Below are 12885 nucleotides of genomic sequence, written 5' to 3'. Positions count from 1 at the left end.
AGGGGCACCTCCTTGGGTGACCCCAGGAACTCCTCCCCACACCTCAACCCGCTGACCTCGGCATCGCCCCCACTGCCGCCCCCTCCGCCGGCGCTCTGCTTTTCCACCGCCCCGCTCCTGGACCTGCCTGCTGGCTATGAACTGGGCTCCTCGGCCTTCGAGCCCTATAGCCGGCTGGATCGGAGAGTGGGCAGCCCCGGCGGCGGTAGCAAGAAGGCCAGCGCTTAAGTCTCTGTCCGCTGCGTGACACTGAGTCCCCAAGCACAGCACCGCCCCTGCCTCCTGGACCCAGAGACAGAAGGGGCAGCCACACGCCCTGCCCCATCCCCCCCCCAGCTCAGAGACTCTCCAGTGGACAGCGTTGCGTGTGTGTGAGTGCAGTGTGTGTGTGTGTGTGTGCCTCTCACTGAAATAAAAGGAAAACGATGACAAGAAGGGAAATGGAGTCCCCACAGCACGCCACTGCCTCAATCCCCTCTTGCTCCTCCAGGGGAGGTAATCAGGCTACTGGTCTCCCTGACAGGAGAGGCAGGAGCTGGGGCCCTGTTCACAGCTGGGGAATCTGATGCCCACCTGACTCCTGCTCCCAATTCAAGCTCCCACCCAGGTGTTTCAACTCCCATGGTAGCACCATCCATGCTTTTGTTGGTAAGTGTTGCCCTTTGCAAGCTTCTCTTTCAAACGTGTACTCTAGAGGCGGAATGTCAAGTCCTTGGAGAGGGTGACCAATGAACGATGAGACGAGGATCCAGAAAGCCAGAGAGAGGGCATCACAGGTAAACCCAGGCAGGATCCCACATGCTTTAAAGGACCTGCCCATCACAAACACCCCAACTTGAAGTACTTCAAAATTTTTTTCTTGGTTAAATAAGACACTTTTGTTTAACCTTTTAAATTTTGCAGTAATTGTAGACTTACAGGGAGTTGCAAAGATAGTGCAGAGAAGTCTACTTACCCTACAGCCAGTTTCTCCCAGTGGTTCCATCTTCCATTACTGCAGTTTAGTATCAAAACTGGGAAATTGACATTGATTGTGTGTGTGTGCGTGTAGTTCCATGTCACTTTATCATCCGTGTAAGATTCATGAAACTACCACCACAAATATGATACAGAGCTGTTGACCACCTCAGAGATCCACCCCAGTGCTGCCTGTCAAAGTCACACCCACTCCCCACCCCAACCGAGAGTTCTTTGAAAATCTAGGAATTGTGAGAGGGACCAGGAACCTGCAGTGGGTTCTCCAGTCCTAGGATGCAGGGTGAGATTTTGCCTCTGAGGAAGAAAAGGCAAGCGCGATCAGCTCCAGTCTCTCTGGGAAGTGTATTTGGTTTCAGGCTGACTGCCCTGAGTCACCCAGAGAGGGATGCTGGGAGACAGGAGCCCTAGCTCTGCTTCCCCATTCCCTCGGCGGGGCAGTGTAGTTTGGGAAGGTGCTTAGAGATGCCAGGAAATCCTGAGTCTGGAAGGAGACGTGAGGGTCACCGGAGCAGCCTCCCCCTAGTGCCAGTGCTGCCTTGCCCAGCAGACCTGTGCTCGTTCCCCACCACCCCCCATCCCAGGGGAGAATTTCTTTAGCCAGCAGGCATGAAGAGGGACCTTTCATTTGTAGTTTCTGCCTTGGGCTGAAAAAGTCAGGGCAGACCTGCTGCCTGGGGCCCTGGAGGTGAAATATAAGGTGAGACAGTGCGATCAGAGGGAGAGGTGAGCTGGTCCTCAGGGAACCCCTCAGTATTATGAGACAGAAAGGCTTATGAGGACACAAGTCTGATGAGCAACACAGGCTGAGCTCCTAGGGGCTCACAGCCCCAGGTGGCAATGAGACAACTCCTCAAAACGGCATGACATAGGAAAGAGATCAGATGTGTGGTGAATCCACGGTGCTGGGGGATCCAGGGAAGGCTTCCTGTAGGAGGTGGCCCTGAAGCTGGCCCAAGACTGATCCTCTATAGATGTTCAAAGATGATCATGGAATTTTGCAGGAGGAAGAGGTACCCAGAAATAGTCAGGGCAAGGGGGCATGGGGCGGGGAGAGGGCATTTTGGGAAGACAGAAGACCTGAGGAGATGGCAGGCTGCTGGAAATGGGCTCTGGAGGGTGGGGGCCGGGGTGGGGGTGAGCCCAGGAGGAGATGTATAGGCTGTAGCAGCGCCTGAGGTTCCAGGGGAAGGGTTGAGTTCAAACCAGCTGCAGGCCTGGGTCAGGAGCGTGGAACCGACAGACAGAGGTGGGAGAAGCCCGCCCCTGCCCCTCCCCAGCCTCCCACTCCCAGGTGGCCCAGGGCACCTCCCAGATCTGGAAGGGCTCCGAGCCAAAGGGCCAGGTTTCCGTGTTTACAGTCAACCCTGGGAGAGGAGAGGAGGGTGGAAGGAGGGGTGGTTGCCCGAGGAGAGGAGGCCGGCCGGCTCTCTCCAGCTCCAGCTCGGCTGAGTTGTGGGAGGCTCAGGAACCAGCTCCCAGCCCGACACGCCATGGCCGCGGAAGTAGACAGTAGGCCCAGGGGTCTCCCCGGCGGAGGCGCGAGCTTGGGCGCCGCCCGAGAACACGTGCAGTCGGTCACTCGAAACTACATCACCCACCCCCGCATCAGTGAGTATGACCCCCAGCCGGTGTGGTCGGGTGGACTGCTGCGTCCTCAGGCCCTGCTCCTCAGCCTCAGGGTCAGAGGAGGACCCAGACCTGGGGAAACCTTAGGGGCCTTCCGTGCTGCGGAGTGGCCAAGACGGGGGGACAGAGGTCCCCAGCCCAGGGTACCCCAGAGGAGCGGCAGCGGAGTAGCTGCAGGAACCTTCCTGTGATCAGTGACCCTGCACTGAGACCCCGAGTCCACAGAGAGCTCCCAACTGCCCCCAAGAGCATGCGTGTGTGTGTGTGTGTATGTGCCCCTGTGTGGATGAGTTTGGGGTGTGTTCATATGCACCCCAGGATACTCAGCATGAGGAGTTGTGTGCATTCTCAGGGAGGGGAACGTGTGACCCCTTGTGTGACCTCTCGTGGTGTGTGCATTCTGGGGAAGGGCTGTGCCTGGGGGGTGTGTGTGCTCCCATCTCCACTTGGGTGATGATATATGTGTGTGAATACGATTGTGACAACTTGAGAGTGTGTACCATCAGAAAGGAAATATGTGAGACTGTGTGCATGCTTGTACACTTGGGTGAGGGGGTGTGTGTGCCAGCATGTGGGCTCACAGGGAGAACATGGATGACTGTGGTCAGATGGCGTCACACGTCTGTGTGTGAGCAGCTGGGAGAAGGGCGAGTGCCTGGCACCCAGGTGTCAGGTGTGGGGGCTGTAGGGGCTGGATGGACCCTTGTGAGCTTCTAAGGGGGGTTGGGGGTTGCTCGAGTGCCTGTCCTGCAGGCGTGGGCCAAGTCCAGATGTCTGGGGCCAAAAACCTGGTAAGGCCCCAGGGCCAAAGCCTGTACCACCCCCGCCCATCATCTTTCCTTGTCCAAGGTCACATTCCCTGGTCTGGTATGGCAAATTACTGGATTCTCAGACACCCAGCTCACTGGAGTAAACTGGCCTGGCCGGCACCAGCTAAGCAGAGCCAGAGGCTCCCAAGAGGGTGCGTATGGGGGGACTCTGGCCTAACACAGCCACCCCTCCGTCTGCAGCCGGCCAGCCCCACGGGGGCAGCTGAGGGTTGGGGTGCAGCACACCCACACCATAGAGAGCGGAGAGCGGAGCAGAATGACCAGGCCCAGGGCTCGGGGAGCAGCTCTGGGTGGGGGCACTGAGGGGCGTGGAAAACCCCAGCCAAGGAGAAGCTGAGTGGGGTCAGATTTATCACGGAGGTGCCATGGGGACCGGGGAAGATGAAGGTCCAGACTCTCCCCTAGGGCAAAGCTGGGGTCACCAAGGCCCAGAAATGTGCAGTGACTGGGCCCCCCTTGAGTCCGAGCCCAGACCTGGAGACCTGAGCAGAGTTGGTTGACCTTTGTCCAGGCCCTGTGATGGCCTCCCCCTCCCCCTGTGAGAGTGGGAGAGCTGCCTGGGTGCTGAATAGGGCTGGGTCTGAGGTCTGGCTCCCTTTCCTCCTTCCTGGAATGTGCCCTCCCAGGGTGCAACCTTACCCCAGGATCCCCTCCCGCCAGTCCCCTCCCAGCAGGCTTATTTATAGTCGACAAGCCCTGGCACAATGTGCAACACCCAGGAGGTTTGACCCAGGTCTGGAAGCCCGGGAAGCAGTGTCCCCCTGGTCCACCCCATGGGGCCCCTACCCAGGTGACTGTGTTCACACCCAACAGCCGACCCAGAGTCACGGGTCAGCGCGGGGTGAGCCCCTCGCTCCACGCCTGCATTAAAGATGTTATTGCGATGACAAAGGCCACTCCTGTGCCTCTGCCGCACACCAGTGTCCTCCCAGCACCCACCCAGGGGCCCGGGCCGGCCAGCAGCCCACCTGAGGGAGGCTGGATTCCTCAGCTTGCTTCTGGAGTTTCCTCCAACTCCCCGGGGCTCCTCCTCGGAAGCCTGGAGGGTTTATTTCTCCCTGGGGGTTTGGACTCCTGTGTCTCTCTCTGCCCTCCTCTCCCAACCAGGGACTCTAAGCACTTCCAGGCAAGAGAACTTCATGTAGAGGCAGAAAGAGCCCAGGAGGAGAGCTGAGGGACCAGAGAGCCAGGGGACGGGGGTGGGGCAGCTGGTTCCCTGCCCCCCCAGCTCACTTGGCCATGGGTGGGGATGATGAGTCCAGGGGAAGACTTCCTGAAGGAGGAGGTGGACTAAACAGGCCTGAGGCATCAAAAGTGATTTCTCTGCAGTGGCTGAGGGAGGGGACTGGGTCAGAAAGGAGAGTGGGGTGGAATCAGGATGGGGAGTGACTCGGCAGTATGCACCCTGGGAAGGAAAGGACCACTTTGCCTTCCTCGGAGCTAGAGCTGTTCTGCACCAAGAGGAGGTGACCTGGGGCTTTAGCTGACTGTGTGGGGCAGAAGATAGTAGGGCGACAGGTCGGGGCACACAACCAGGGCAAAGGTTAGGACGAACCGGCTGGCAGGAGGGCTGGAGCCAGGTCAGATCGCCTAGGGACTTGAGTGCCAAACCACTGGCCGCCTTGGTTTCCTCGACCAAGGGCTGGAGAGGTGACGGAGAGAGTTCCACCATTCAGGGTCTTGGGTTGATTCTAAAAACCCTCCTAACCCCTGCCCGCCCTCCCCTAATCCCTCCAGCAGGGATCAGGGAGGAGGTGCAGGACCTGCTGCCCCGGGCTTGCCCCCCCCTTGGCCTCACGCATGGGCGCCCGCCTGAGTCCGCTCCCAGGACGCTGCAGGTGTGGCGGGCCGGCCCTAATTAGCGGAGCCCCGCTGAGCCTTTGACGGGGAAGGCGGTGGGGAGGTGGGGGCAGGCAGGGGCCCGCAGCCCAGAGAACAACCCAAAGTGTCAGCTAGGACAATGGAGAGGGGGTAGGCAGAGCAGCTGAAGGGAGTGTCTGCAAAGTCTCTGGAGGCCTGTGCCCCTCAGGGGTCTTCTGGTTCAAGCCCTGCCTCCAGCAGCATCTCCGGGGTCAGGGGCATGCCCCAGGGCTGGGGTAGGGGCTCTAAGGCCTGAGCATCACCAGACACTGTCTTGATTTGTGGTGGGCCCTCGGAGAAGTCAGCTGACTTCCTGGGCCTCGGTTTGCCACTGCATGCAATGGACACAGTCGGAGTTAGGTGTGGGTGCAGACAAAAGGCCTGGCTTCCGATCAAGGACACCTTTGTTGCACAGCCACTACCTTGGCTGTGTCCAAACCAGAAAGGCTCTAAGAAAAGACACTGTCTAGTCCGACAGAGGAGACACCCCTAGTTTGAGGGGAGAGACACGATCTGCCTCGAGTAACAGACAAATTGGAAAGCAGGACTCTCCTGGGTGCCAGCTGTGGGGTTTCAGAGGGAAAGGACCTGGTCAGTCAAGGGCGAGGCCTTGAAGGCAGCCAGTCACCAGAGGCTGGATGGAAATGGCCATGTAACTGGATTATCTGCAATGAATAGTCCAGGCTATGCCATATGAAAGTCACTCAGTCCTGTCTGACTCTTTGTGACCCCCATGGAATTCTCCAGGCCAGAATGCTGGAGTAGGTAGCTGTTCCCTTCTCCAGGGGATCTTCCCAACCCAGGAATCAAACCCAGGTCTCCCACATTGCAAGCAGATTCTTTACCAACTGAGCTACCTGGGAAGCCCAAGAATACTGGAGTGCGTAGCCTATCCCTTCTCCAGGGGCTCTTCCCGACCCAGGAATTGAACCAGGGTCTCCTGCATTGCAAGCAAATTCTTTACTAGCTGAGCTACTAGGGATGCCCCCAGTGCTGTATTCAGTCAGCAATGAGAGCCCAGCTCCAGGCCTGCCAGAAGCCTGGGAATGGGCTATGATGAGCTGGAACTTCGAGACATAACTGTGTGAAATTGAGAAGTGCAGATGGAGCTCCCAGCTCCACTGCAGGCAAACACGTTGCCTGGCTCCCCCAGACCCACACCCAGATCACTCCCTTCTTTGTGACCATCACCACTCCTCCCCTCCGCAGGTAGAGTTGTTGGGTATCACCAAGGTGTGAAACTGGGGGGAGCCAGCTGTGAACAAAGGGAGGAAGTTGAAAGACTCCTCACCCCCGGTGGAGTTAGAAATGTTTCCCTGGGGATTTCTGGATCTGGTGGGGGGCACTCTTCCTCTCCTGCACCCCCACCTCCCTGCACGCCGCACCCCCACTTGATCTTTCTTCAGGCTGGTCTTGGTATTTTCTCCACAGGCGGGTAAGATGCCAGCACTTCCCTGGAAATGGAGGGTCTCCCTGCCCCATGCTCCATCCCCTGTCCTCGCAGTCCCCCACCTTCCCTCTGCTGGACTCCTCAGCCCTCTCCACTCCACACAGTCCTGGTAATTCAGAGGATGTGGGCAAAATGCCACCTGGCCAGGAAGGGCATGTGTGGCTGTTGGGTGATTTTCTTGGTGGGGAGGCTGATGCCACAGCCTCTGTCCTCCCCCTCCAGAGGCCGGGCCTTCCTGTGCCTTGGCAGGCACACCCTCTTTCACAGGGAAAGTGAGCCTGTGCCCGGCAGCCACGATGCCCTTCTCCAGGCCTCAGGACCTCCTCACCTGGGCCAGCCGTGCCCTTCGTCCAGCTCTCTGGGGGCTGCCGGGATGACCCCGTTTGACCTTGGAGCCTCAGCTCAAATGGCTCTTCCTGCAAGCTGCCTCCTTCAGCCCATTTCCACCCACCCTGCTCTTTCCATCTGTAGCAGTTATTGGCAATTATTTCCTCTTTGTGTTGTGCTTAGTTCTGAGTCATGTCGGACTCTTTGCAACTCGATGGACTCTAGCCCGTCAGGCTCCTCTGTCCATGTGATTCTCCAGGCAAGAACACTGGAGTGGGTTGCCATACCCACTTGGGGAAGACCCCCAACTCAGGGATCGAACTCAGGTTTTCTGTATTGCAGGGGGATTCTTTACCATCTGAGCCACTTTAGCCCCTTTTAAATTGTAGGCTCCATGTTTTATTTGCCTCCTTTATTTGCATAGCCTGGTACTGAGAAGGCCTCTAATGGTCAGGCTTGAAGGGAGAGAGGGAGGGAAGCGGAGCTTGGAGGGCAGATGTGAGAGGTCGGAGCCAGGTAACCATCTTGAGGTCTCAGCATCCAAAGGTATGAAGGAGTAGCTGGAGGGGGTCCGAGGAGGTCTGAGGGGGGCGATTAGGGCAGGGCCTTCAGGGAGCTGCGGAGGGGAACACGTCCAGGCTGTCATCCCTTCCCAGGGCAGAGCCACACTGGAGCGTGAGGTGTGGCTCCACCTGGAGCCTCCTTCGTGCCTCCACGAAGCCACACCCCATTCGTCCTCCTGATGGCAGGAAGAGAGGGCAATGGAGCCAGGCTTGTGGGAGGCTGGGCTGTGATCATCGCTGCTGGACAAGGATTGGGGCGGAGGGCATGGTTTTAAGAGGGAAGATACCAGAGCTTCCTTGATGGGAAGGCCATAGAGAGAGGGAGCGCTGGCTGGGGACCCCAGGGTGCAGCCCTCTCTAGAGCCTGGTTCCCGGTGCCACCGGGGTGGGCCTGGCTAAGACGGAATATGGGAAAAGGAGAAGAGGATGGTTCAGGTGGGTGGTGGTTTGAGGGCAGGAAGGTGAGGGAGGGCCCTGGCTCAGGGCCCAACTCCAAGAAGAACTTCTCTTTCTTGAGTTTTCCTAATTGCTCAGGATAACCAGGCAAACATCTGTGCAAAGATCCCCTGGCATGCTTGGTCTTCCAAGCCCAAGTTCCTGGGAAAGGAACTTAGATCTCACAAAAATAAGGGGTTGACCACTGAGCCTTAGACCAGGGAGGGCATGGGCTGGGGCATTTAGCTTCACCTGGCGGGGCAGCTGGGCAGCCAGCTTGCTGGAACCATGAGAGCAGGTAGCTGGGAGCCATGTGGTCTGATGGGAAGCACGAGGTGGGGGGTCCCCAGCCCCTGCTCTGCCACAAAAGTCTGTGACCCTGGGTAGGCTTCCACTTCTCTGGGCCCCATCCTTCTGGCCTGTTGAGAAAAGGGCTGGACCCCTCTCCCACCTGAGGCCCTTCCAGCCTGGAAGTGACCTAGCAACCTCGAAGACACCCCCAACCATCCGCCCTGCCAGCCTCCTTCCTCCAGGTTGTCTCATTGGCACTTTGAAAGGAGCCTGGGGAAGGGATACCATGTCTCCAGGTTACAGGCAAGGGAGGGGCTCAGGGGCCCTCAGCTAGCCCCTCACAGAACCAAGCAAGCTTCCTGCCTGCCAGTCCACGCTCGACTCTCTCCCCTCCCCCACAGGCACCCGATGAACCCAGCTTCAGGGAGGAGCAGGGCCCTGCTGGCCTTTCTCCCTGATGCCTGGACCCCCACCCCACTCACACACAGACTGCCCAGTCAGTGTGGGTGATGGAGAGGAGTGTGGTCCTGCCAGGGGTGGGGTGAGGGGTAGAGAGGGCAGCTCTTATCGAATCTCCAGCTTTTGGAAATGCTGTGGGTCAGAGAGGAGGGAGTGGGTGAGTGGGGGCTGAGGCCAGAGCGGCCTCAGGGATAAAAAAGACCTCTGGCTGACTGCGGAGGGGAGAGGAGGCCTCTGCCCTGGCCCTGGCCCTCCCCCAGCCTCCTGCAGGTGTCCGAGACAGCGGGGGCCCTGCGGACAGGGGCATGACCCTTACAGCAATGGTGGCTGGCCCTGTCACAGCTAATGATCCTGATGGCCTGGGTCCCAAGAGGGGTGGGGGTGGTGCTTAGAGGGAGGGAGGGCAGAGGATGATTCTGTGTGTGTGTGAGTCTGTCTGTCTGTCTGTCAGTATGAGACCCTCACCCGCCTCCACCCTTCCCCCAGCCTACAGGACCGTGTGCAGCGTCAATGGGCCCCTGGTGGTGCTGGATCAGGTCAAGGTAAGATTTCCACCTCTTCCCAGGGACAATTAAATCTCAGTGCTCACTGCCCCTGCGCTGATTTCTTCTAAATTGCCCTGCCCTTAGGGGTCTCCCAGGCGCCCATCTCATTCTTCCTAACCCTCCCACCCTCAGTCACCCAGGGTTTCCTCCTCCCACCTTTTCTGTGGACCCCACCCTGGCCTTTAAGAGACCTGCTCCTACCAGCCATCAGCAGGGCCTACTGGGCTATCACGCCTCTTTCTTCATCAGTAGAATGGCTGTATCTAACTTCTCCCAGGGCAGGAATCTCCCACCAGTCGCTCAGGGATGTTTTTTAAAGGGAAGAGGAGGAGGTGGCAGGCAGAGGGATAGCAGCTAACTTTTCTCCAGACCTGGAGGTTTTCAAAGGTCTTCGGAATACCTCAGCCTGGGAGCCAGCAGCTGGAGTGGGAAGTGAAGAATGCCTCATAGCGGAGGGTGTGGGCGACTTGGTGTCCCTGGGAACTGCAGGACCATGGCAGACACTGGGAGTATTCTGAGTTCGAGGCTGGGGATTCTCGAGACACAAAGAGCCCTGCAAAGCTCCCAGGTCACTCTGCGTCCCGCCACTGTTGGTTCCACTCCTGTCTCCCGCCCCACACCACCCACACCCTAACTGGACCTGGGTGCCATCCTTGATTCCTCCCTTCCTGGGCCCCCGTCTGTCAGCGCTCATGCTCTGTCAGCATTCTCCCACCCACTGCTCCCTTCTCAGGGCCATGGCTTCTGGGTCCCCAGCCTGGCGCCCTCTCATCCTCTGCCATGCAGTCCCAACCCCTTCCCTCCCCTCCTCCTAATTCACCAGGGCTCCCCATGCCTTCCCCACACAGACCCTCCATCTGGTGGGGTCTTGCACACCTCTCCACGTCCCATCACTCTCCCTTCCCCCCCTAGAAACCCACACTGTCTCTGTGTGGAGCTCCTATTGATGTCTCCAGGCCTTTGCACATACTCTGCCTTCCCAATGACCTTTTCCTCATCGCTTCTTCTGACTCACCTTCTCCTGGAAGCCTCTCTTAGCCTTCTGGACAGTGAGCTTGTCCCTGCTCTTGACTTTGTGTGCTGTCTTGCCAGCAGCATCCATCAAGGCATTTGGTCACCAACTGTCACATGTAGTGACCAAATCTTCTCCCTAACCCCCACAATTGGACTTGGATGATGTTTATGAATCCCAGGCTCCCAGAGCCGCACACTGCACTTTTACTGAACACCCAGCCCATCATGCTTGCTCAGTTTGTTCAAAGGAAGGGTGAGTGAATGAATGAATGAATTTAAGAGTGTGACTGATTATGGGCCTGTCAAAATCTGGCCCTCTTAAAAAGATCAGACCCACTCATTTCGGGAAAACAGATTCCGAGCTCATATGGACATCACAGTTGGGCCCATTAGTGTCGGGGATGTCCTGGAAAGAAGTGTGATGGAGTCAGACAGTGTGACTCAGACTTCTTCAATTTTAATCCCAGATCATTCCACCCTTTCTATTAACTACCTGTCAATTCTAGATCAGCAGCATAAGCACCACCTGGGACCTTGTTAGAAATACGGATTCTAGGGCCCTACCCCAGACTGACAGAAACTCAGGGTGGGGCCCAGAAGCTTTTTTTCATTGCCATCCAGGTGATCTGATGTTCCCCGAAGTTTGAGAACCATCTGTCTAGGATTGTAAACCTGTTTCCTCATCTATTAACTGACAATAGGGCTGTTGTGGGGATCAAATCAGATGAATGTATTGTTATTATTCCTCCTCAAGAAGAGCTAGGATATGCTGATATGCCTGATTAAATAGTCAGTGAATCTCCTGCTCCCTTGCCCACCTCCATCACACTCCCTACCTGTCAGTCTCTACAGGACGCTGCGTGGTAAGGAGAGTCAGTGTCCATACAGACATCCAGTTGTCAACTGTAAATTGGTGCTGGACTGTGAAACTGGAGATAGATCCCAGGCTATGCTCCTGAGATTCCGGGGCGCATCTGTAACTCTTGCATAGTAACTGCGTGATGGAGAGACTCAGAGAACCCCGGGCTTGCAGAGGGAAGGAAAGGAACCAGCAGTTGATAGCCTCATAAGTGCAGGAGTTGGAGAAGGCACCTTTATGCATCTCTCTCCACTGTCTCACATCCCTTGTTCTAGAGTTGCTTGGGCAAAAATGCCATAATTCTGTCTCTATAGCGCCACCTTCTGCCCAAATTGAATCACACAGGCAATAACGCTTTCTGCTTCCATCTGCCTCAAAAGGAAAAATAGCTGGTGGGAAGAATTGTGCAGGTCAGAAGTTCTTAGGAATTCCCTGGTGGTCCAGCGGTTAGGATACAGTGCTTTCACAGCAGGGATCCGGGTTCGATCCTTGGTCAGGGAACTAAGAATCCACTTGGCAAAAAATAAATGTGAAGTTCTTAGCCAGATACTAAGGGCTTGGAGATTGTATGCAAACCTTTTAAGGAAGTAGTCATATGCCTGTGCACTGAAGGGGAGGGGCATAATTTCCACAGTTTAATCTGATTTTCTAGGGTCTGTGACCCAGAAAATGCTACATCTCTGCTTTGTCAAGTATAAAATGGATTCTTCTAGATTCTTGAATAGCCACACTCCAAGACCTGATCTCACAAAAGCACACTCACACACTCACACACGTACCCTCACACACAAGTGCACAGGTTCTGCAAGCATTAAACAGGAGTCTGGATATCTCACGTCCACCTGCCTGAAATACTTTAGAGAGATTTCACTAGAGCAGTGGTTTCTGAGCCAGCAGCCTGGGTTGAGACCCAAGAATGTGCATTCCTGAGACGCTCCCAGTGGCTACTGCTGCCTGGAGGGCCAGACCACACAGAACCGCTGCTCTGGAGGATCTTTGGCGCCTATATTCTGTGTTTCCAACTGGCCCTTATTTGAGACTCACCTTATCTACCAGACTTGTTTCCAGATGTCTGTGGCAGCTCCCAAACTTCAGGGGAAAAGCTTGTGTGTATCAACTCAGACAACAGTCTCCAAGGAGGAGTCCCCAGACTGCCCTGGGTGTTGTCAGAGGCAGAGGTCTGGGAGGCAGCACACCCTGTACACATCCTGCTGGACTTGCTAAGAACTTTCCAGGCCCCTGTGTCGGCCCCCTGGCTGGCTGGGATCGGGGTTGAATCTGCAGCGAAGGAGGAGGGTTGCACTGAACTGTCCACACTCCCTGCAATCCTCTTAGTAACGAACTGAGAGAATCAGGCCTGTGGCTGGGGAACAGGGTAGAAATCCAAGCTCATCGCTGCACACTGGAATTCTCTCGCTGCACACCCTGCTCGAAGTGGCTAAGCCCACCCCTCCCCGCAAATAAATAACGCATTCTCTTCCTAAAGGATTCTGGACAGTACTTTCCATGCCTGCCCCATGCTTCTGACAGTTCTTCCTTCTGTCTGGCTGTAACCTTCCTGTTGTTTAAAGTGCATTGTCTCTGACGTTTCAAATCCTTCAGGGACACTCCGCGCGCCAGCTCCTCTCCCCTCTCCCCCACCCCCGCC

At 56.7% G+C, this 12885-nt stretch overlaps 2 protein-coding genes across 2 annotated transcripts in view; both read left to right on the top strand.

The window, feature by feature from the left end:
* The window catches only part of VAX2 (ventral anterior homeobox 2), a 29754-nt gene extending 29526 nt beyond the window's left edge, over nt 1-228 (top strand). Inside the window, exon 8 of the mRNA XM_010829880.1 lies at nt 3-228. Coding sequence (XP_010828182.1) covers nt 3-228 — 226 coding nt within the window. The remainder of the gene's footprint in view (nt 1-2) is intronic.
* Nucleotides 229-2319: 2091 nt separating this feature from the next.
* Nucleotides 2320-12885, top strand: part of ATP6V1B1 (ATPase, H+ transporting, lysosomal 56/58kDa, V1 subunit B1) — a 26196-nt gene continuing 15630 nt past the window's right edge. Inside the window, exons 1-2 of the mRNA XM_010829794.1 lie at nt 2320-2586; nt 9306-9361. Coding sequence (XP_010828096.1) covers nt 2469-2586; nt 9306-9361 — 174 coding nt within the window. The 5' untranslated portion in view covers nt 2320-2468. The remainder of the gene's footprint in view (nt 2587-9305; nt 9362-12885) is intronic.

The sequence above is a fragment of the Bison bison genome, unplaced genomic scaffold (genome assembly GCF_000754665.1).
Source record: "Bison bison bison isolate TAMUID 2011002044 unplaced genomic scaffold, Bison_UMD1.0 scf7180017864508, whole genome shotgun sequence".
Classification (NCBI taxonomy): Eukaryota; Metazoa; Chordata; class Mammalia; order Artiodactyla; family Bovidae; genus Bison; species Bison bison.
This window is presented reverse-complemented; position numbering and strand designations above follow the sequence as displayed.